The sequence below is a fragment of the Apiospora phragmitis genome (genome assembly GCF_038363925.1).
Source record: "Apiospora phragmitis strain CBS 135458 chromosome Unknown utg000013l:1.0-2965645.0:1.0-2969333.0, whole genome shotgun sequence".
NCBI lineage: Eukaryota > Fungi > Ascomycota > Sordariomycetes > Amphisphaeriales > Apiosporaceae > Apiospora > Apiospora phragmitis.
In genome coordinates this window covers 1996772-2021656 of record NW_027117413.1, presented here as the reverse complement: position 1 = coordinate 2021656, position 24885 = coordinate 1996772, and the positions used below count along the sequence as shown (strand labels likewise).

Sequence of the window (24885 nt, the reverse complement as noted above, 5' to 3'; positions counted from 1 at the left end):
ATATTGCTGTTATTGCTTCCAAGTTCCCTGATTCCGTGGAATTTTATTTTATTTTTTAAATGCAGACAATTAATTTTTTCTATTTATCCTGATATACCTGCCGCGGGCTGCGCGAGCTTGTCTTACCTCGAGGAGGATTTTGTCCGACTAAAGCCAGTGTAGCAGAAACGACCGTGTGTTGACCTCACTCACTCATCATATCTATCCCCAATTCACTATGTTCCTCTTCTCATGGTTCGCATCGTCAAATAGGGATGCACTAACTGGAAATTTTCCTATCAATCACCGTACGTACAGGGGCTCGGAATAATAAGACTTTGGGTTCTGTCTAAGCTGCCCGCTTGACGAAAGTGTAACATAGTGCTAGCCGGACTTCCGTCCTATTTCGAGAGTGAACATGAGGGGGTGCAGCGACAGGACCAAGTATCCCAAGCATACACGCAACTTTCTCCCGGCGTGCAAATCAGTTCTCCTTCTCCATCACCGCATGACCTGATTGATCCTTGATAGAATCATCCATTTGGCTCGCGTTGTTCGGGAGAACTAGATTGAGGAAGACCCCGATGACTGCAGCAACGATGAAGGGCGTTTCGACGATCAGGTTGATGCCTTGCTCGAAACCGGCCAGAGCGACGTTATCCCCATCGTAGGTCAGCATTTGAGAGAACCAGTCTGGCTGCACAATGTCGAGGAAGCCAATACCCAGCGCCACTGTCAAGATGAACCGATTGCGTCTCGTGTATCTTACCAAACCCAGCACGCGCAGTCCAGCAACCTGTGCATCGCCGCGTTAGTGGTGGTAAGTGAGTGTGCATCCTCGGGGCAACTTACAGCTATCGTTGAATAGAGGAAAACTTGCATGCCTCCTAGGACCGATGGAGGCATTGACCCAAAAACCGCCCCGAATTTTCCAAAGATTCCCTATGGCAGTATCGTCAGCTTGGCTGCAGAGCCTATGTAGAGAGTTGGTTTGGTTTCACTCACCATGAGGATGAGGAAAGTTGCAGCACACCAGCCTGCCCCCCTCGAGGCACATCCTGTCAGAGATATGACACCGTTATTCCCTGCTTGGCTTTTGGGCTTGTTAAAATGTGTGCTATATGATTTTTAAAGCTGGCAGTACAGAACCTACCTGACCATAGGTGGCCCAGTCCCCAAAGCGCTGATCAAGCTGCCGAGGCCGTCGCAAAGGATACCCCCTTGGATTCGGGAATTGAACTCAGTGCCCTCGATGTCAACATTGCTGATTTCGGCCGTGGCGAGGATATCCGGCATGCATGAAACCGCCTCACAGACAAACATGATCAGCAGAGGCAAGATCAACGCGCCGTCAACTGACAGCTTGAAGGTGTGGACCCAGAGGAACGTCGCGGCCGGTGCCGCTTGGATGTTTGACATGGACCAGTAACCCGTCAAGCCCGAGACAAGACAGCCGACGAAGAGGCCGATGATAACTGACGAGGACTTCATCAGGGGCGACCCGAATTGCTCTACCAAGACAATGGAGACGAAGACGGTAAATCCGAGTCCTATCAGCTTTGGGTGGCCCCTTTCGCTCGCTAGGCATGAGTGCTACGTTTCTCCGAGTTGCGGGGTGCAGATGGCTTAACTTACCAACTCAATGGCTTGGGGGCTGCCATGTCGGGACATAACGCGTAGAAGCCATCGCCGCCATGACAGTTACTGCTCCCACCCCAGTTCTGCATGCCGTTGCCGACAAGGTAAATGCCGACCAGCAACAACAGGCTGCCGGTGACAACCTTTGGGAAGATTCGATTTAGGGTCTTTGGTGGTACGAAGCTCATCAGAATTTGTATCCAGACTGTGCACAGCATGGATCCTAGGATGGCTCCCCAGGCGTCGGGACATGGCAGCGGCGTTCCATCGGGAGCAGTGGGGCAGGTGCCATCTTTGTACCGCATGCTGGTGTAATTGAACGCAATGGGCAGGATATCAAAGGTTGGCCCCACCACCGACAAGAGCCCGGTACCGATGAAGAAGGGCGTCTTGGTCAGGTGCACTCTGGTCACCTGTAGCGCTGTCGCGATCCCAGACGTGATGAACGCTGCCGAGACCAGGTACTGCGTGGTCGCCGAATCCAAATAGAAGGCGCCGCCCGCGATGGCTAATGGAGGTGAGACGATGGACCCAATCATGCATAACGCATGTTGGAGCCCCAGGATGATGGTCAGTAATATGGGCACCTCATCATGAAGGCCATAGAACGGTGTCTTGTGGTGTTTATACTTCCGATTCAATGGCCATACGTTAGGAGTGACGAGATATAGGTAATCCTGTGTTCACAAGTTAGGAGGTCCAGGTCGTGGTTCGCACTTGGATGAGAGCATCATCACCCACATAATCTCCCAACCAACTGTCTTTGCTTGTTAAATACCATTTGAGGTAGGAAAGTCTCGAATTAAGGCCTTCGCCGATTGCGCTGCCCTCAGAGATAGAATCGGGCCTGGATGGGTTGCTGGGTTCCGACAAGTTGGTCGCTTTGGATTTCTTCTCCAACGATGGGCTTGAGGCAGACATTGTGCATGGACGATTAATATTATAGTATCACCACCTGCTGAGTCCTTGATACATCTGAGCCGAAAGAGATGCGATGCCGGTTAGATGTATCAAGCCGTTCTGGTCCTGTGTGCTATCAAAGTCAATTCGCCAAGTGGGATCAATATTGGGACACAACAAGCCGGCGCCGATCTTTCTAACCCAGGCTACATAGCTGGGACTCATGCCCGGCAGTCATATCAAAAGCCGGGTTGTCTCTGATTGGCCCACTGCAATATCTTCCTATCAAACCGGAGCTGGCCGGTGTGGGGGAGTTGGAAGGCAAACCCCTGTAAGGTCAATGCAGGAACTTACACGCGAAGAGCAATGATGGGTTCCTCCTGGCTTACGACACTGTTTGACCAGCATTGATAACTAATTACTTGCTATCTTGCTGGACGTGACAGACTGCCTGCTCTTCGCTCTACGGAATTGGCTGGTGTGATGCCTGCCTGCGAGATACCAAACCAAATGCACTTTGTGATCCTTGGCATGGGTGCTATACTGTCTGTCAGTTACATGATAGCAAACCCTGGTCTGTGTATGTAATAAACCTCCATGGACGCTGCTGGCCCAACATCAGAGCGTGGGGATATCACACCTTTGGACGTTCGTGCACACCGACATTTAGACCCAAGAAAGTCTCCAAAATGGCTTGTTTCCCCTTCGCTTGACATCTTGATAGGGGTTCGTTTTATTCAAAATGATAGTAACTAAGAGTAAGTGTCGAAGTTGTCACCATCGACCAGTTATAGAAGCATTCATTTGCGCGTGCACATATGGTCATTGAACAGTGCACTGCTATTAAATATGTCGAAGTCCTTTCGGTTTTGATAAAACCTAGTGTAAGCGACTCTCGAGGATTATTCCTGCCTATTCCAGCCGTTATTCCTCGTTATCCCAGTGTCTCAGGGAGGTGGATTCACCGTTTATTGGAGGGGCTGCCTTTATTACCTCTCAAGATATCCCGTTTATTCTAAAAAGAGTAATACTAACACCGAGAGTCGGTAGGTCAAGTACATCGCAATGGGATTTCATTCGTATTCCCATCCCGCCTTCCGACTAGCTCTCACACCAGCCCTCTCCCTGAATGCTAGCCACAACCTGCCTGCCTGCCAGAATAATCGTGGTCTCATCGGCAACGAGCAGTCTGCCGTCTTCCACGAGAACTCGACCGTCCACCATGACGTGCGTTACGTCTCTGCCGGTGCAGCTACCTACAACTAAGCTGACGGGGTCCATGCCACCCCGAGAGAACAGTTCGGGGCTCCAGGGTGCGGCCCAGCTCGCTCTCGCATCCAGAACCACCAAGTCGGCCTTCTTCCCGACTTCGACGCTACCTATCTCGGCCTCCAAGCCCAGGGCCTTCGCGCCGCGTATCGTGGCCATCTCCAGTGCCTCGTGAGCACCTATGGAGCCGGCGTCGAGCAGAGTTCCCTTGTGCAGGATGGACGCGAGGTGCATCTCTCTGAGCATATCGTACGAGTTGTTGCAAGTCGCCCCGTCCGTGCCCAACGCCACATTCACCCCCTCTTCCAGCATCCGGGGCACCTTCGCTACGCCCGACGCAAGCTTGAGATTGCTCGTCGGGTTGTGCGCCACCGTGGTCTGCGACTCTCTCAGAATGGCCAAGTCGACGTCCATGTCCAGGTGGCACATGTGCGCCAGCACCGTCTTCGGACCCGCGAGCTCGGCCTCGTGGCAGAACTGCATCGGCGACTTGCCGTACACTTCGTGGAAGATGAGCAGGTCGCGCGGCGCCTCGGCGCAGTGCATGGTGAGGCCGATGCCGTGCTGCTTGCACGCCTTGCCCACTTCGGCGAACGAGGACAGGGGCGCGCCGCGCGGGGTGCCGCAGGCTGCCCATACGTGGATGCGGTCGTCGCAGGTGCCGTGGAACTCGGTGTGGGCTTCGAGCAGGGAAGGTATACTCATGTGGTCCAAGTCCTTGTCCCTCGCGTCCGCGATCTCGAGCGCTGGGTTCGTCTCTACGAACTTGACGAGTTTACCCTTATTATCGATCGTCAGCTTAATATTCATTGTACTTGCGATTGGGTTTGGTGACCCGAGCGACCTACCAGACATGCTCGGATGCCCATCTCGGAGACGGCCCTCGCAACGTTGGCGAACCCACTGCCGTGTGTGAGCATAGCCTCGAGGAAGCACGTGGTGCCGCTCAGAAGCATCTCGGCTATCGTCAACCTAGCCGTAACATAACCATCCGCCGCGTCCCCTTCGCCGCCGTAGGCAGCCTCGAGTGGCCATATTCGATCACAGAGCCAGGAGTGCAGGGGAAGATCCTCGGCCAGCCCGCGCAGGAGGGACTGGGCCAAGTGCGCATGACTATTAATAAGACCAGGTATAACAATCCGGCCGGATAGAGATAGCACCCTAGTTCCTTCCGGAATTTGGTCTGGAGGATTGGAGGAGACGTGTGTTATGCGGCCTTCTTGTACTAAGACGAAACCATTCTGTATGATACGCCGGCGTGCGTCTACTGTTATGATTGTGACGTCTCGCAGCAGAGTACTTCCAGGTGAGTCTGACATGGTGTGTGAGAATAGAGATAGGGATTTTCTCGGTGTGTGCTTCACAAACCTGGTGTTTAAGTGACCAGAAGGATTCTAGGTCAATTAATCCACTGCTGCCGAGGAGAGGCGCATGCTAACAGCAGTGTACAGACTGCATCTTTGATTATCGCGCCAAATGTTTCTGGGGCATGGTCGCGAACGTTCTGTCATGCAGGTTAGTCAACACGAGCGTGTCAGTCGAGCTGCATTGTTAGGTGCAGCTCCCTCCTAACCTACCTACCTGCATATACTCAATGCAGCTTCGGGGCATATCTGCCGAGCGGCCCCCTCCGTCTAGGGGAATATCAACTCCACAGATAGTCCAGACTTTATCCACAACGGCCACCTCCGGATTGATAGCCAGTATCGTCAATTCCGCCTCCTTCCCGATACCATTACTGTCGCTTCATGATTCAGTAGGCCAAGATTGCAATCTTCGCGATACACTAGGAACGGACCGAAAACCTGTGTGCCACGAGGTGCCTGTGGAGGGTGTCTACAGGCTGTAGGTTACAACCCGAATCTGAGGGATGACAGGTCCGCCAACCTGGCAAGCTTACAGACTTACAACATAAATCCACAAGCTGCTTAAAGACCCGTTCCTCAGCATACCATGGGACTGCTTGGCTCAATTTAAGGGGTAATTATTGCTCAAGGATTTTGTTGGTATTCGATCTCAACCACATCTACGCATTCACCTATTGTACCATGGACACAACAAAATACGCCCACCGGAGCATCCCGAAGATCTCGCTGGCCGATTTCGACAGCAGAATCGACGAGATCACCCTAGAGCTCGTCGCGGCGGCCGAGACGGACGGCTTCTTCGTGCTCGTCGACCACGGCATCTCGCCCGCGGAGATCGAGGCCCAGTTCGAGAACGCCGCGCGCTTCTTCGCCCTGCCCGACGAGGTGAAAGCCACCGTCCCCTTCTCGCGCCGCAACGTCGGCTGGGAGAAGGCGGCCCAGATCCGGCCCAGCACCGGCGTGCCGGACCAGAAGGAGTCGTACCAGATGCAGTACGGCGCCGCCATGGACGGCATGTGGCTGCCCGAGACAACGCTGGCCGGGTTCCGGGAGCAGAGCCTGCAGTTCATGCACAAGGTCCAGGCGGTCTCGGAGCGGCTGATGGTCTGCTTCGCGCGTGGGCTCGGCTTCCCCGACCGCTACTTTGCGGACTACCACGACGTCGCCAAGGACAACATCCAGACCGTACTGCGTCTGCTGCACTACTTCGCCCTGGACCCGGCGCAGCCCGTGCCGTGCGACTACTACCGCGCGGGCGCGCACGCCGACTGGGACTTCCTGACGCTGCTGTTCCAGCGGCCCGGGCAGAGCGGGCTCGAGATCTGCCCGGGGCGCGAGGCCTTCACGGCGTTCGGCCTGGGCGACGTGTGGACCAAGGTGGAGCCGGCGGCGGGCGAGATCGTCTGCAACATCGGCGACCTGCTGATGTCGTGGTCCGACGACCGCTTCAAGTCGACCTTCCACCGGGTCAAGACGCCCGCGGACCCGGCCGTCGACTACTTCGGCCCGCGCTTTTCGATGGCCTACTTCAACCAGCCCAACACCGACTGCCGGATCCAGGGCCTGCTGAAGAAGTACCCCCTGGTGACGGGCTCGCAGTTCACCGAGGCGGCGATGAAGCGGAATTACTCGGCGCTGGAGGCGAAGAAGGCGGAGGTCAAGCTGGAAGGACTAAGGGAGGGCGTGGGCGCCGCAGCGGCTTAGAGGGGGTCGATGCCGCTGTCTGCGGAATCAAAAGTCGATATAGTTACAGTCATCGTGCGTTTCTTGATGTCTTTCATATAGTCAAAGGATGGCGATTGGATCGAGTTGAGTGAGCCCATCTCTGTTATATCATGGTGCTCTCGCGGTTTTGTCGTGCGGTAGTGTGTGCAAGAGTACGTCCCCCTTTAGATATATAACCGGGAACCCGAAGCCTCCCAAGATACATAATAATGCCTATAGCACATACTAATCTCTGGGCTCGCACTTGGACTCACATGAACAACTTCGCATCTACAAACGACTCTAGGTTTCAACAACTTCCAACACCATGTTTGCCTCTGGTTCTCTTTGGCGCTCCTATCGCTGGCCGTTGCCGCGGGAAATGAGTGCCAGCCCTATAGATGGTCCATGAACGGAGCCCGATCCGTCCCCGGGGACAGCGGCCTCGCTGACGAAATTGCCAGCGTCACTGAGCCTATCCAGCCCGGCGATCTCAACCGCAGATACTGGGGGTATACGGGAAAAGAGGTCAACTAGTACACTTGCACGAAACTGACCGAGAAATTCGGTATCGATAACGACAAGTTCTTTTCCCTGAATCCAGGCCTACAGAGAGATTCTGGGAACATCGAACCGCGGAGCAAGTACTGCGTCCGTGGGTGTGAGCTTTCATGTCCCGACTGTCCTGATCGAGGGAGACGTTGTTGACTAGGAAGGGCCGCACATGCAGTTATCGAGCCAGTCAGATCCACAAGTGGTTCCTGCGGCCCCGAACACAACAACGCCACATGCCTCGGGTCTGACTTTCCATGCTATAACACCGAGACATTCACCTGCGGCAATACGACGTTTGTGCAACCACCCCCTCATGCTTGCAGGTTCTGATGCTGATGATACCCTCTCTTCAGGGCAGATTGTGCGGCTGGCACGTACTATGAAGGCGCTTGTTCCGGTGACAAGATCTGTGACGATTCGTCAATACTTAGTTTTTGGCGGATTCCTACCACCCCATGGCAATTGCTTGTTATACGAGTAAGACTACAGAAAGGCATAAAAGAGCCTAGAAGTTGGGCCTTTTCCCATATTGCAATAGATGACAGTAGTCTTGATGATATGAAATGAGGCTGCTGCGGTCTAGACCCATAAGCGCGATTACGGAGTGACTCTACAGACATACAGGTACACACAATAAAACCAATCACGAATCTAATATATATATATATATTTGGTATGTCCCTCCTTCCTAAGTGAGGGTCGAGGTGCATTGAAAATTACGCAATGCTATAGCCAAAAGCTCGGAAATGCAGAAAACAACATGCAGTCTGATCAGGCTGCATGACATCCTTGTTGTAATATTGGTTTTTCATATAACGAAGTGCAGAAATGAGGGAGCCAGCAAAGTGCGGAGATGGAAAGGCCCAAATGATACTGGTGCGGGCTACTCAAAGTATCGAGGGGAACATGTTCGTGGGAATAGAGAGAGTTGGCGGTACTAGAACCACGATAGTTATATAAAGGCCGCTACGGTCCCCGTCTAGAAATTTCACGGCCTCCTAATCTCAAGCTTCCTAACCTCCCCAGTCCCCTTCCAACTGCTCTCTTCACTTGCCTTGCGAGACACCTTGTCTTCAATACCCCACCATAATGCAGTCCTCACTTGCCATCCTCGCCGTGGCTGGTGCCGTTGCCGCGAAAGCCATTCCTCGTGATGACGGGCCCATCGCCATTGCCGTCGGTGATGCCCTAGGCAGCCACGAGATGTCGACAAAGGCCTCACGCACGTCTACTTCTGCGTCAACGCCGACTTCTCGGGCGCTTGTGCCAACCTAGAGGTGGCCACTAGTACCTGCTGTGAGTTTCGGGACTCTAACCCTTTGCCGGGAAGTGATATGGTTAGACAGCCGAGGACTGACCATGGAATATGACCCCTTTTCTTTTAGATAACTTAGCTACCAGCTGGAATGACCAGATCACCTCAATTGGTCCCGACGCTGGAACTACTTGCACGATCTTCGAGTAGGTTTCTTGTAACCTATATGGATCGTCAACTCGAACTAACAAGACCCTACACAGGAACTACGGCTGCTCGGCTCGTTCTCTGGGCGGTATCGTCAACCCTGGTATCTACAACCTGAACGACTGGAACTTCAACGACATTGGTACGTATTGACCAAACGGGTTTCCGTCCAGCAAAAACTAATAATTATGTTCTTTTATCAGCGAGCTCACTCAGCTGCGTCTAGAGAGCTTTTCCGTCCATATGGTCCGTTTCCAAGGACAGAGAGGAGGCGACAGAGTTAAGGCAAGGAGCCAAAAGGGAGGGGGTGGGCTGGATGACCAGCCGGCACCTGTGTTATGGGCACGTATACACACGAGCTACACAGTAAAAATATCCTTAGTTATTGGTCAATGTTGATCCGATATATGGTGTTGAATAAGCTGGATATTCTACCACACCATGTCGACTGGTCAGGCCTCACTATTTAGTGAAATAGCCAGTCTACCATCTAGAAAACCAAGTCAAAGACTCGCTCTAATATTACACGTACTCTGTCCTAGCCAGTGCATGGTCGTATCAATGATACCTTGAATCAATGTCGGTCGAGATGAGTTCACCGACACCGAATTCTTGGTCGCCTCCAATTCGCTCGTAGACTGCCGCCCTCGTAAGCTAAAGCACCCCCTCACGGGCCACCCCGTTACGGGCTACCGCGTTTTACCCCACGAACGCGTCTTTTTACCGTGTATCTTAATTAGAAAACTTTTTAATTTAATTATCACTTTTTATTTTTTAAAGTAATTATTACACTTATTCTTTTCGTTTATTTTTACTCTTTATAATAATATTTTCGTTTAATATTTAAAAGCGTGTATAAGCTACCGTGCGCGACGTAAAGCTTAGAGTAGCTACTTATAAATCCGCCCGTAAATAATTAACCCCTTGATCGTATATTTAACGCCGTCTCGCCCGTATACTTATTAAAAATAAATTTAATAAAGATTAATAAGTTTTATTACTATTTTTAAAAAACGAATTAATATATTTATAATAAACGTTATTTAAGTTTTAAAAAAAACCTAGTAAAACGTATTAAGGTTTATATTAATAATACGAGAGAGTATTTAAACGTGTAATAAAAGTCCGCTTTTATTAATATAATAAGTAATAATTTATAAGAAATAAAAAGTAATTAAAGGGCGTTAATTTAAAAATATTTATAATAGTTTTATTAAAGTTATTTATTTTATTAATAAATTAAGATTAATATTTAAATTAATTATTAAAATAAAGAATATTTATATAAAATATATAAAAAACGTTCGTAATTATATATTTAATCCCTTTTTTATTAATTCGTTATTATTTAATAATCTCGCTTAAACGTGCTCAGCGCTACTTAGTGATCTCCCTTAATTATATTCTACGCTACTTAATAATCTCCCCTAATTACGCTTTGCGCTACTTAGTGATCTCGTTTAAGTGTTCGCCGCGTTACGTAATTTATTAACGGCCGCCGTTACTTATAGGCGTATTCGTCTCATCGCTAGGCGAGGTGATATTGTCGTTATTCGTTATTAAAGAAGATCTAGTTTTATATTAATATAGCTGGCGGTATAGTCTGTGGCTATAGTATCGTAACCTGGTCGGGGTATAGTAGTTTCGTGCCGGTAGGTAGGGTTCTTAGCCGCATGGTTAGGTCGGGTCGTAATAATATTAAGCTATTAATTAAATTAAGTTAAGCTTTATATTAATATTAATTAAGTTTAAATTTATAACTTAGCGATTATTAAACGTTTTTAAAGCCTTTTATACTTTAAGATAACGATAATATACTTGTTTTTTAATCAAAAACGAGTTTATTAAAACCGTAAGGTCGAAAATAATTAATTATAGCCGAGTTAATAAAGCTATAATAATAAATATTAAAGTTTTTTTTATACTTAATACTTTAAAGCTAGTTAATATCTTTTTTAAACGCTTTTATAATATTAATAAAATAAGTATCAACTAAGGCGTTAACGGTAACCACTAGGTGATTATTAAAGCTACTAGTTATTTAGCTTTTTAAAAAAATGTCGAAAAAGGGAATAAAATACTACCTTAAAGTATATAGGCTATAATAGGGTAGCCCTCTCGCCGCTAGTTATTTTTAAAGGGGCCGACGTTTAAAACTAATAGTTTTTAAATCGAAACGACTATCTTTAAGATAACTAGCGGTTTAAAGCGTTACTTAAAAGGTAAACTAGTAATGCCACAGCTTTAAATTAAATTTAAAACATTTTTATCCCTTATATACGATTTCGTTATAATAATAAGTAAATCGTTTTAATTTATAATAATTATAAATTATATATAAATAATAATTTTTTATAGCTTTATTTTGTAAATAAAATATAACTAGTTTTTATAAATTATATTATAATTATATAATATAAGTTTTAAATATAAGAGTTTTTAGCTTATTAAAGAGAAGGTTAAAGATTATTTTAAGAAAATATTTAAATACGGGTTTTAAATTAAAGCTTATAAAAATAAATATATTAAAAATATACCGCTAGGTTAAAATTAACGTATTAACTCTTTTTATAATTAAAAATGTTTTAAAAACGGCTAAGATTTATTTACGAGATTACTTAAAGCCGTTATCGTTAAAATACGTTATTTTAAAAAATATAAAAGTTACTCGAGTACGTTTAAGATTATTAAAAAGAATTAAAAAAGAATTAAAAAAGAATTAATACTTAATTTCTTCGTTAAATTAGTTTTAATACTTATTAAAACACCTTTTAATAGCTAAGAATTACGAAATAATAGTTAAAAATTAATTATTATAGATTTTATTTTTAAATTACTCTCTTAATAGCTCTTTATTAAAAAAGCTAGTAAGGCTTTAAATTAAAACGTTAATAAAATCGCGTATTTTAAAACTTAAGTCGATTATTTTTAAATTAAACTCGATAATAAAACTACGAGAGTACGTTAAAAGGTAAGAATCGCACCGAGATAACGATTTATTCGTATAGTTAACATACGCCGAGCTAAGCGGAGACTAAAGGGTAGGGTCGTATATAAAGACGAAGCTAGCGACGTCGAAATATTAAAAAGGCCTCGTAACGCTATAAAAGCTATAGACGATAATAACAAGGAGGCGGAGGACTATATTATTATTAAAAATAACGAAAGATTATATATTTACGTTAATTCTAGCCGTAGAAATGGCTTTAATTACAAAGGTAACGGTAGCTCAATAAGGTGGCCCGTAAGGGGGTGCTTTAGCTTATGCTTCTCGGCCGTGCTGTGGCTCGTCCTGACCAGCATCGCGGCTTGGTACCGCCTACGCCCGGTTTACCGCCACACTCTAGATTGACAATTTCTTATACTCCTGGACGACTAAGGCGACGTACGGCAACAAAAATTCCACAGTAATAATGAGTGATGGAGCATGCGCCATTACGCTTGGGCAACCCGCACGCGTACACGGGGGTCGTCAGCTCTTCCGACAGGATTCTCAGCCGCGACGACGCCGACGATATATGATCCCCGGTATGGAGACCTCAGTGGGCTATCGAATTTCGTCACACGGGGCCTCGTGATTCGAAAAAGAGTATTGCGGCACCTAACAAGACGGAGGAATAGCTAAAATAACAAAAAGGCAAAAACATATAACACCGAGGATTCCCAGGTCGTTAACGACCCTAGTATTAATTCGGCTCTCTAAGCTCTTGTCTAGGGGGAGAGCGGATGCCGACCTTGTATAATAAAGTATTCTAGAAAGGCAAGACGCCGCACCACCGCACGGGCTATATTAAAAAAGTTTAAATTAAAGTAAAACGGACTAAAACAATGCTTAGTGCCGTACACTATCTTTTATAATTTATAGATTCTCTTAATTTTTTTTTAATTTTTTTACTTTATAAGTGTTATTATTTTAAATAACTTAATCACGCTTAATTTTAAATTAAACGCTTTAATAAATATACGCTTAGTTTTTTAATAGCTCGCTTTTATAACTTAATACTCGATTTATTAAAGCTAGCCTCTTTTATTTTATCTTATATTTTTTTATTTCGCTTTAAATTAATAGCTTATTTTATATTATACTTAATATATAAGACTTAGTATATAACTTATAACTATAGCGCTCTTACTTATTTATATTAAATAAATAATAGTCGGCCACCGGCTATTAAGGTATAACTGCTTGTCTAGTTAAAATCCGTGTATTACTATCGAGGCGGCCGTTTTTAATTACCTTAAGCCGCCTCACCCGCCTTGCTTATCTTATTAATTAAGACCCGGTCGCGAGGACTAATATTATTCCTTAACTAAAGATTATAAGTACCGCCTAGCGTAACTTAATGTCGATAGTTTATAATAAATACTTTATATTACTTTATTACACTCGCTTATAATAATATCTTTAGCTTTTTTTTATTTTCTATTAAAATAATAAGAACTAAGGTTTTCTATATTACTTTAACAAGGGTGCCACGTACTTACGCGTACGAACCCTTTTTTTATTTTATTAAAAAAAGTATATAATACCTTTCGTAATTAGTATTAAAAATAGATATAAATAATAAAATATAATAATATAACTTTAATTAAACTCGAAATTTATTTATATATATATACGAAAGCTTATTTAATATTAATTAATAATTATATAAAATAATTATAGATTAATAAGAGTAAAGAGACGGTTTTACGCCCTTATCGACGTAAGGGCGACCGTGCTAAAGAGCCCCGAGAATTTCTACCCGTTAAAAATTCGAAGGAAGAGCCGAACTAAATTAACTATACGAGGAGGAACCCTTTTTTCGAGTATATATTATAAAGAGAAGACTAGGTTTCGAATTATACGCGAGATTAATTAAGCTATATATAATTATATATTTAAATAACCCTTTATTATATAATTTATAAAACGATAATCTTTATTAAAATAAACTTAATTACGGTTAACGAATCGAGATCGAGCCTAGACGTACCGAGTTAAAATAGACCGACGACCTTAAACCTCGAACTATTTACATACGAAGAAGTTTCTTAAAATATCGAAATCTTTTTAATAATTTAAAAAAGAAACGTTAACCTCGTTCTTTAAGAATTTAAACCTTTAAACGTACTTTTTAAAAAAATAATACCCGAACTATTTATAACGTACTTTATACGATACTTTTTAAAATATTATATATTAAAAATAAAAGGGACCTTTTTTAAAAGTTATTTATTATCGAGTTTAACGAATAAACCGAGTATTAATTCGATTAAGTTAATTATACGTTTTAAAAAAAGCTTTTTAATTACTTTAAAAAAGACGGAGTTAATATATTAACGAATAGATCCTTTAAAGCTAAGTTCGTAAGCTTAGTACTACCGGCCGCTTTTATATACTAATAAGACCGACTAATAGAACCGACTTCGGAAACTTAAAAAAAGGATGTTCTATACTCTTCTCGAGAACAGATAGTCGAATAACCGCCGCCTAAGCGAGAGATACCCGGTCTTTATATAAAGTAATTATTCGCGATACTACGGGAAACTCTAGGCCTAACGTTTAACCCTAGATTCTTAAGTATTTAAGCGTCGTAAGATATTATCCCTTTTCTTTTTTTTTAACTCCGGTACCGCCGGACTAGACCGTACGATTATTTAGTTTAATATACGTTATAAAATACGATATCTTTTAAGCCGAGCTATTTATAACGGTAAAATCGATTAAAATAAGGTCGTTATTTTCTTAAAGACATAAAAAAAAAGAAAAGAACTATACCGGTAATGTATCCTATAAGCGAATATCTTATATAAGCGAATGTCCCACTTTTATAAATTTCCTTATAGCCTTAACCTTTTTTTATATTCTTTTACGTTCGAAAATGTTATAACTTTAAAAAAAGAGTAATATAATTCTAGCGCTTTAAGCGCTTTAAAAAGACTTAATTTTAAATGTATAAAAGGCTATATTAATTTATTACGTTTTATTAAAAACTTTATAACGTAAACGAAATAAGTAACCTATACGACGCGAAATATTTATAAATTCTTAAAAAATTTTAAATTTTAAAAAAAATGCGATTATTCGATATATTATTAATTTAAATACGTAATCGTTTCTTCCCCGGTTAAGTAATATAAAAGATATAACGAATCGATTACTTAGTTTATATAACGCGGAACGCGTCGGCGTTAATTAAACCTTTAACTTCGTATAATAATAATTAAACCTCCGGACACGTTTTAATTAAAAAATCGATTATTAAAAAGTCTTTTATAAAGATCCCGATATATATTACGCGTAGTTTATTTTTATATAAAATATAATTTATAAATACGGGATTTAAAAAGAGGATATCTATAATTTTAACGAGACCGGTTTTTTTATAAATTAAATCTCGTTCGAAATAATCGTAACCACTTCCGATCAACGCGGAAAGCCTAGGGTAATATAATAAAAAAACTAAAAATAAGTTATAATTATTTAAAGCGTTAGATTACACGGTTACGCTATTTTCTTTGTATATTATCTTTATTAGGAAAACGTACCTCTTTTTTTAATACGAAAATAGCCTATTACCGAAGAATTAAGTAATCGCAATTATTAAAAATAACTAAATTACGAATAAAAAAGGCGAGGACTAAATTCGACATTTTAATTAATATATTAAGTCTCGTATAAAAAGTCGTTATCGCCTTTTAGTTCTAAACGGCTACGAAAATTACTACTCGATAACTTTTAAGCTTTATTATAAAAAGAACTCGATTATTATACTTTATATACCTTCTTATTTATTATATAAGCTCTAGCCTCTTAATATCGGCTATTTTCGTATATTAAAAAAAGCGTATAAAAAAGAAATTAAATATTTTATACGGGCGTATATTACTTATATTTTAAAGAAAGACTTCTTACTAGCGTTTTTAAAAGCGTTCCAAGCGACTTTCATCGTTTCGAATATACGAAAAGGCTTTTAAAAAACAAGACTCGTCCCGTATAATCCGGAATATATTATTTTATAATTAGATATAAAGCTACGTATTTTAACACTTCCGGGGACGTTTTTTAACCTATTTATTCTTTAAGAATTAAAAACTTTAAATAACCCGATTAAGGCTTAATCCTAAACCGAATACGTTCGAAACCATATCGTACGGTATTAAAATAATTCTTCGATATTTATTTTAATTAGTTTTAACCAGATCGTAAAAGCTATAACGTATATTATATACCGAGTTACTCTTTTAAAAAGTAAAAACGCGATATTTCGAAAAATAAATAAAATACTTAGCCGGCGCCGCCGTATAAAAAAAAAACGGCTATAAGATAGAAAATTACTTTATATACAAACTAAAAAAGACTTACAGTTTTAAAAAGACGTTAATAAATAATTATAAAACGAATCGCGTCGAAAGAATAGTTATATAAAAACGTTTAGGACACGCTTATAACGCTATAAAATCTACGGAAAGCCCGGGTATAATACGCGCACTTATTAGAATAATATAGAAGTATTTAAAGATAAAGATTCCGATTAATTTTAATATATTAAATACGTTATAATGAAATTAACTTATATTTTATTAAAAAGGGTATAAAAGAATAGGATATTCGCTTATATAGGATATTCGCTTATAGGATACATTAAACCGTATAATATCTTTTATAATAAAGTATAGATATATTTATTAAAACATGTCGACGGCTAAATATATTAAAAGACTAGTATTATGCGATCTTTTTAAATACTTTTTCCGGCCGTGCGGAAGCATTTTATTTTAATTATATCGGATTCGAAAAGAGATAAGACAAGATATACTACCTAATAAACTCGTATTTTAATATAATAATAAATTATATATAATATTTTATAAATTAGATAATAACTTCTTTTATATAATAAAAAATAAAAACGCCGAGAAATAACTTATTAAAGTTTTAGAAATCTTATTAAATAAGCTCTAATTCGTATAACGAGCCCTCGGAAAGGGATTCGAAAGAGAGATCGCTTTTTATACCTTAATTATACGAGCTTACCGAGGAGTTCCGGAGCTTATACCGGCTTTTATTTATTAGAAACTAACGTGTAAAGCGTTATTTTCGAACTTTCGCGTATCGCTAAGTATAGTTACGAATTAAAGGTTTTCGAAACCATATTTAACGAAAGAATTATATCGAAACCTAGTTATAAATACGTATTTAATTAATAAACGGTTTATAATAATAAATTATTATATAATAATTAATTATTAATAAGATAAGAATTAACGAGTTATAAACACGTTTCGACCTAGGTTATTATATAAGAACCGGTAATTTAAATAAAAAATTTACTGAATTTATTATAAATAAAACTAGCCTATATAATAACTTAATACTTTTTAAGTATATAATAACTTTAAATAAGATCTCTTTACTTAAAATAAATACGAGGATTTCGTTTAAAACTAAGAAGGGAAAAAAAGAGGAGCTAAAAAATAACGAAAAAGAGTATAATTATTTCGATCTAAAAGATATACGATAAGGTATTACCTACTTAATAGACGCCGCGTTTTATTACCGGCTTATTAACGAGGATATTTACTTTTTAAAGGTTATTATATAAGCTAACTAATTTAATTTTAATAGCCCGTATAGCTAGACTTCTTAAAGAGAGCTTTGAGATACCAGCGCCGCCCTACTTTCGATAGTCGGAAAGCCTTAAGCAGAAGCCTACGTACAAGAGAACCTAGACGTACGGATCGACTAGACCTTAAAGAGCGTCGAGATTAACTTCGGAAGCTTAAAACCTATCTTATCGATTAAAATAATTAATATACGGAACCGATTAAAAGTAACTAGGTATTATATTTTAAATATTATAACCCTTTTTTTATTCTCGTTATATAATACCGACCGGTTTAAAACGTATTATAATAATATTTTTAATTTTATTATATAAAAGGACGGCGAGATACTTTTTATAATTAAGAAATAAAGATACCCGTTTTTTAATACCGACCGTATAAAAGTAATATTATACTTTATTAAAAAATAGTTTAGATACTTTTATATAAAAAAGCTTTATATTTTTTTAAAGAACGCCGGTTATAAGAACGTTAACTTTACTATTTTTAACGAGATTTAAAAGTTTTATTTTTAATATTAATTATATAATCCGGCGTTATAAAGATTTAAATTCTCGTTATAAAATAAATACGACTTTAATTACGAAATTATTATAAATATTATTTATATTAACGAATAAAACATACTTTATATAATCGATTCGAATATATCTTTTTAAACGGTTATATTCCTATATTCGCTTAGCGTATAAAACATTTAAAATACCCTCTATAAATACTAGATATACGTATACTAAAAACCTTTTAATTATATCTCGTATAATCCGGGCACGTATTTTTAAAGAAAATTTCGAAATTATATATAAATAATAAGAATTACTTATAAATAAATACTTATTAAAACTTATTAAATAATAAATAAAATTAAATAAACGTACGTTTCGCTACGTAAAACCTTTAATATCTTATAAAAAGATCTCGGTTATTAAATAAATACCGAAATAATACTTTAAATAGTTATTAAAGCTTTAAATAATACGGCTAGCCTTAACGGCTTAATACCTACCCTGCTCGTATTTAAAATATATTTTCGTATTAACGAGAACTTATTACCGTTATTAGAGATCTAAGCACGAAGAGACGCCGTACGGAAAGTAATAAAGATATTTTAAAAAATATGTACAAATATCGATATTTACCGAGCTCTAAATACCCGGAACGGACCGGCTATCCACGATATATTAACACTCCCGCTTCGAAATAAAGTTTTAATTTAGCGAGAAAGAAAAGAATAAACCGAACTATATAAGATAATAATTAATAAAAACCGTATAATTCGAATAAATACCTTAAACGGTTTAAAAGCCTTTCGAATAACTTAAATTAAGCCGTATTACTAAGAAGAGGCCGGAGAACCGTACGACGAGCCGAATATATAACTAGATTCGAAACAGCCGGTAAATACCCTAAATACTGAACCGATAACCGAGGAAATTACGGTAACTCCTGTATAACGTAGCCGGGGACAACCTAAAAAATATCTACCCCGGAACGTTCTAACCGTCGTATTCTTTATTTAAAAAAAAATAAGAAAATTACGACCTAATAGTTAACCTTTAATAAAACGGCGTTATTACCTCGTCTAGATATCTATTCTAAAAGTTCAACGCGGAAGAGATTAATAATCTCGTCGCACGAAAAGTTTTCAAATTTATTCAATTTAACCCGGGTAAACACACCGGCCGGAAAATCTTTAAAACACGGCTTATACGAAAGATTAAGGGTAAAACTACGAAGCTATACGAGAAGTCTAGGCTTATAATATAAAGCTACGGAAATATAAAAAAGAGGTTATTTTAATTTAATTATTAATAATTTAATAAATAAATTAAAGACTCTTTTTAATCCTTAAACTAACCTTAATTTAAAACTTTAACGTATAAAGCGAGCTACGCGATATTATATAAACGTATATTTAATCGTATAATAAACTAAACCGACTAGTTTATACACGTTTACTAGTAGAGCTAAAAACTTAATATTTTAAAGGGACGCTTATTACAGTGCGTATAGACTAACCACTGCGCCATAAAGCAAAAGCTTCGGAAATAACTCTTCGGGTTATTTTTATCTAATTCTACGCCTTAAGTACTACCCCGCGGGGGACCAACCCGCCGATCGTAATACTATACCCTCTCTCTAAAGGTATACCCTTATACCTGGGGCGATAAACCCCTAATACTATATAATTTATTTAAGCTCGGTATAAAGAAACTCTAAAGCTTTTATATAAGTAACCAGTCCGTATAAGGCCTTGCTTATTTACTAGCGATCTTGCCTAAGTAGTTAAAAAGAGCTCTTATTTAATAAATATAGGAATCGAACCTACGTCTCTTATTTAATAAAGGCGAAGAGTTATTATATTATAGTACGTATAGATTAATTACTACGTTATAAAGTAAAAGCTTCGGAAATAACTCTTCGGGTTATTTTTATTTAATTCTACGCTTTAAGTACTACCCCGCGGGGGACTAACCCGCCGATTGTAATAACGATATTTTAAATCGTATTACCCTTATATAAATTAACGATGTCGAGATTTTACTAATTTAAAACATATTATAATTATTACGTATAAAATTTAAAAATAATACTTTTAATATATAATACCTACTTATTATTTATTACGAAAAGACCGGACATTTTCGATATTATAATAATATAAACCGACGATACGTTTAGCTTCGCTATAGCCTTTTTTTAAAAAAGAGGAAAAAAAGCTAATAAAAGAATAATTCCGTATAAAGCTAAAAAGTATCCTAATCGAAAATACGCTAATCGAGTTTAATAGAGGTAAGATTTAATTAAAATTATTGTTACAGTGCGTGTGGACTAACCACTGCGCCACAAAGCAAAAGCTTCGGAAATAACTCTTCGGGTCATTTCTGTTTAATTCTACGCCTTAAGTGCTACCCCGCGGGGGACTAACCCGCCGATCGTAATAATTATACGATATCCTTTTTAAATAAAAAAGACAGGCTAATTAATTAAAGCTTATCGATTTAAAAGCTATCGATAAAAACTAGTAATATATCTCTTAACGTGTAAAAAGAGTATATTTAACTTTTATTTATTAATTAAAAATAGCGTATAATTTATTTATCGTCGTTTAAATATAAACCTTAAAAAATAAAGATATTAAGAGCTTAAACAATCGTATTAATTAAAAGATTTAAAACTCGATACGCGGCTTAAGATACATCCCGCTTAATTTTTATTATACGAAAGTATATATCTTTATTAACAGCTCGTTTATAAATAACGAAGACTTAACTTCTTAACTTAAATACTTAATCTTATTAAACTAAAAAATAAATCGTATAAAAGGCTAATTTAAAATAATATTATTTATTAAAACTTAACGAAATATAAAAGAGTTATACGAAGCGTATTAATTAGCGAACTATATAATACGATTTCCGGTATAAATAGCGGTATTATATTAAATACTACGCTTAAAAGAATTATATAAACCATAGAATTTTAAAATATACTAATAACCTTTTATATAAATTCGAAATCTTTTTATAACTACTTAGTTAAGTTAAGTATAATAAATAAAAAAAGGCTTATAATTAATTTTATATCCCTTGGAAAGTCGTACGAAAAAAAAGAGATCTTATAAATCTATTATATCGATAATAAAGATAACCTAATAAACGCCCTTATTAAGGTATCCTTAAATAAGGCCCTCGAGTAAATAGTCTTAATAAATAACCTTACCGTATATATAAAAATATATATTAAAATACTAAACTTATATATCCCCGATAAAATATAACGTATTACGATATATAACGGCACCTTTATTATTATTATTATTTTTAAACTGTTTTTTTTAATTTATAGCGAGAAATAATATACGTTAATATATAATAACTTCCCTTATTATTATTAAATAATTAAAATAACTAATTAAAAGGATTTATTATTTAATAAAATTAATATTAAAAAGATATAGTATTACTTATACGGCTTAAGTAGGCACCGAATACCGGATTAGCGCAACTCATTCGTACGAAACTCTTAAAAAGGGAAGGCCCGTATCTAAAAGGGGGAACAGGCTAATTCTATCGCTAAAATAAAAAACTGCTAATATTAGAATAATAAGAACTAAAGTTTTTTATATTACTTTAAAAAAAATATCACGTATCTACGCGTACGAACCCCTTTTTTATTTTATTAAGAGGGGTATACGATGCCCCTTATAACTAGCACTAGAAATAGATATAAATAATAAAATATAGTAATATAATCTCGATTAAACCCGGAACTTACTTATACGTACGTACGAAAGCTTATTTAATATTTTCTCTTTCGTACTTTATTAAATAATAAAAATATTTTAAACTAAATAGCTTACGCGGTTATATCTTATTTTAATAATTAAAAAAGATTATTTATTAACTTTATACATTTTTTTATAGTGCGTTTCTTTAAAATAATTATAAAAAAAGTATTAAAGCGCGTTTATTTAAAATATATTTAATTAACGTAAAATAATAATAATAAAAGCGCCGCTTAATTATATAAATAATTTATTAAAGTATTATTAATAATTAAAATAATATATTAATTATTTATAATAATAAACTATATATTAAGAAGTTTTAATATAATTAATTTTTTATACTAATAAAGATAAATAAAAAAATAAGATTTTATAAATATTATATAATATTAAGGTTTTTTTTAACGTTATATACTTATTTATTTATACTTTTATTATATTAATATATTAAGCTTAAGTTTATTTTTAAAGTTTTACTTAATATATACTTTAATATTTAACTTATAATAATAATTGTTTAAGCGCGAGTTATAACTTATAATTATATTCATTAATAATAAAGTTTAAACTATATATTATTAAAGTTAATATTATATATATTTCGCTTATTATAACTTTTAACTTTTATATATCGCTTTAATATAAACTATTATATTTAAAGTTATTTTTATTTATTTATTTAAATTAATAGTTTTATAATTAAAATAAATTCAATAATATTAAACTTAATTTACTTTATTTTTTAACTTTATATTTAATAAACTCCTTTACGATTTAAATTTAAATTAATATACTTTACTTTTATTAAAACTATTCTTTATAATCTTAATATAAAGCGAATATTTAACGCCTACTCATAGACCCGGTAGTTAATTATAGGCATAAATTACCCTTTTCGAAGAAGCTTAAATGCCCCTAGAAGTAAGAGCAGCGAAGACTAAAATAGGCAACACGAGACGCCTAATTCTCACACCTCAACGGCTGATGAAAGCACTAGAATAAAGGGAAGAGGTATTAGGGAAGCGATACCTGAGCACGCTAACAAGCGCGAGTAACCTGGCGTTACTGTTTCGGGAGCAAGGACACTACGACGAATTAGAGAAGTTGGCTCGGCAAGCACTAGAGGGAAGGGAAGCGGAGCTGGGGAAACGATACCCACACACCCTAGCAAGCGCAAGTAACTTAGCCTTGGTATTATAGGACCAGGGACAGTATCGCGAGGCAGAAGCGATGAACCGGCGCGTACTGGACGTATACGAGAAGGAGCTCGGGATGTAATATCCGAGTACGCTCACGAGCGTTAATAATCTAGCTTTCGTGCTCTAAGAACAGGGCCAGTATAGCGAGGCCGAGAAACTAAATCGCCGGGCACTAGAGGGACGGGAAACAGGCTTAAGAAAACAGCACCTCGACTCGTTTACGAGTTTAAATAATTTTGCCTTTATATTACGACTATAAGAGAAGTATAATAAAGTAAAAGTATTAAATTAATAAGCTTTAAAAAAAAGACGAGTAGTTTAAAATATAATAACTTAATATATTTATAAGTTAAAATAATTTTATAAAATTAAAGAAAATATAAAAAAGCGAGGGAATAAAACTAATATATATTATAAGAATATTATATTATATTAAGCGCTTATTACTTTTATAAGTTAACGAGCTTTAATAATATAATTTTTATATTATAAAATTAAAAGAATAATAATAAAGTAAAAACGATTTATTAATAAATACTTAAAATATAACACTTTAATACGTTTTAAAATATAAGTAACTTAGCTTTTATATTATATAATTTAAAAAAGTATAAAAAGGTTAAAGCTTTAAGCCGCTGCGCTTTAAAAAAAAAGAAATAACGAGGGCTATAATACTTTAATATAATAAAAAGCGTAGGTGATTTAACTTTTATATTACGAGATTTAAAAAAGTATAATAAAACGAAGGAATTAAAATAATAAGTATAGAAAGTAATAGAAAAAGTAAAAAAAAATACGTAAGCGTATTATAACTTAGCTTAATTATATAATTTAAACTTACTTTTAACACGGCTTTATAATACCTCGGGATATATATAAGATTTAATATAAGCTAACCTTATTTAATTAACGCTTATTATTTATTAATAATAACGGACTTATTTATTAAGAATATAATAACGGTTATTAAAGAAAAAGTACGAGATAAAATAACGACGATAATATTAAGTAATTAAGACGAATAATTAACTTAAGTCGCGTAGAGATAAAATAAAAAAATAATATACTATTACGATCGGCGGGTTAGTCCCCCGCGGGGTAGTACTTAAGGCGTAGAATTAAATAGAAATAACCGTTTAATTATTTTTAAAGCTTTTGTTTTATAGCGTAGTAATTAGTTTAAACGTATTATAATATATATTTAAAAACGTTAAGAGCGGACGAATTACGGTAGTTTAAGTAAGTTATTTAAAAGGTATTATTAATTAACGATACGATTTTAAAGGAATTAATAAAAGAGAAACGAGATATATAATAATAAATATTCTTTACGTATTTTATATAAATAATAAATATTTTAATAATTAATTTAAGTATTAATTTAATTTAAGAATAAAGTAAATAACCTTAACGAATTTATTTATTTAATTATTTTTATTATTATTCTAGAGTCGACGTTACGTAGTCGACGACGCGGAATTCGATTACGATCCGAAATCTTTATAAACCCTCGAAAGCTTTTTAATTTTAAAAAAGAATTAATTATTCGATATATTATTAATTTAAATACGCGATTATTTTTTCCCCGGTTAAGTAATATAAAAGATATAGCGAATCGATTATTTAATTTATATAACGCGAGACGCGTCGGCGTTAATTAGGCCTCTAACTTTATACGAGGATAAGTAAACCTCCGGACGCGTTTTAACCGAAGAATCGATTATTAAAAAGTTCTTTATAAAGATTTTAACGCGTATCGCGCGTAATTTATTCTCGTATAAAATATAAAAGGAGGATATATATAATTTTAACGAGACCAGGTTTTTTATAAACTAAATCTCTTTCGAAATAATCGTAATTACTTTTAATTAACGCGGAAAGCATAAGGTAATATAATAAAAAAACCGGGAA

General features: G+C 37.2%; 4 protein-coding genes across 4 annotated transcripts; 2 read left to right on the top strand and 2 right to left on the bottom strand.

Annotated features, from left to right (window-relative positions):
• Nucleotides 1-463: 463 nt before the first annotated feature.
• Nucleotides 464-2538, bottom strand: PG994_014356 (uncharacterized protein; the record flags this gene model as incomplete). Its single annotated transcript, XM_066865765.1, has 6 exons — nucleotides 464-775; nucleotides 832-921; nucleotides 985-1072; nucleotides 1133-1549; nucleotides 1615-2294; nucleotides 2359-2538. 6 exons carry the CDS (start codon nucleotides 2536-2538, stop codon nucleotides 464-466), a joined length of 1767 nt encoding a protein of 588 aa, XP_066708894.1.
• A 1080-nt stretch (nucleotides 2539-3618) lies between these two features.
• Nucleotides 3619-5105, bottom strand: PG994_014355 (uncharacterized protein; the record flags this gene model as incomplete). The annotated part of the gene is made up of 2 exons (XM_066865764.1): nucleotides 3619-4584; nucleotides 4635-5105. The coding sequence occupies 2 exons, from the start codon at nucleotides 5103-5105 to the stop codon at nucleotides 3619-3621; spliced, it is 1437 nt and encodes a 478-aa protein (XP_066708893.1).
• Nucleotides 5106-5834: 729 nt separating this feature from the next.
• On the top strand, nucleotides 5835-6857 carry PG994_014354 (leucoanthocyanidin dioxygenase; the record flags this gene model as incomplete). Its single annotated transcript, XM_066865763.1, has 1 exon — nucleotides 5835-6857. One exon carries the CDS (start codon nucleotides 5835-5837, stop codon nucleotides 6855-6857), a length of 1023 nt encoding a protein of 340 aa, XP_066708892.1.
• A 1644-nt stretch (nucleotides 6858-8501) lies between these two features.
• Nucleotides 8502-9027, top strand: PG994_014353 (uncharacterized protein; the record flags this gene model as incomplete). Its single annotated transcript, XM_066865762.1, has 3 exons — nucleotides 8502-8650; nucleotides 8814-8873; nucleotides 8931-9027. 3 exons carry the CDS (start codon nucleotides 8502-8504, stop codon nucleotides 9025-9027), a joined length of 306 nt encoding a protein of 101 aa, XP_066708891.1.
• Between the last annotated feature and the right edge of the window lie 15858 nt (nucleotides 9028-24885).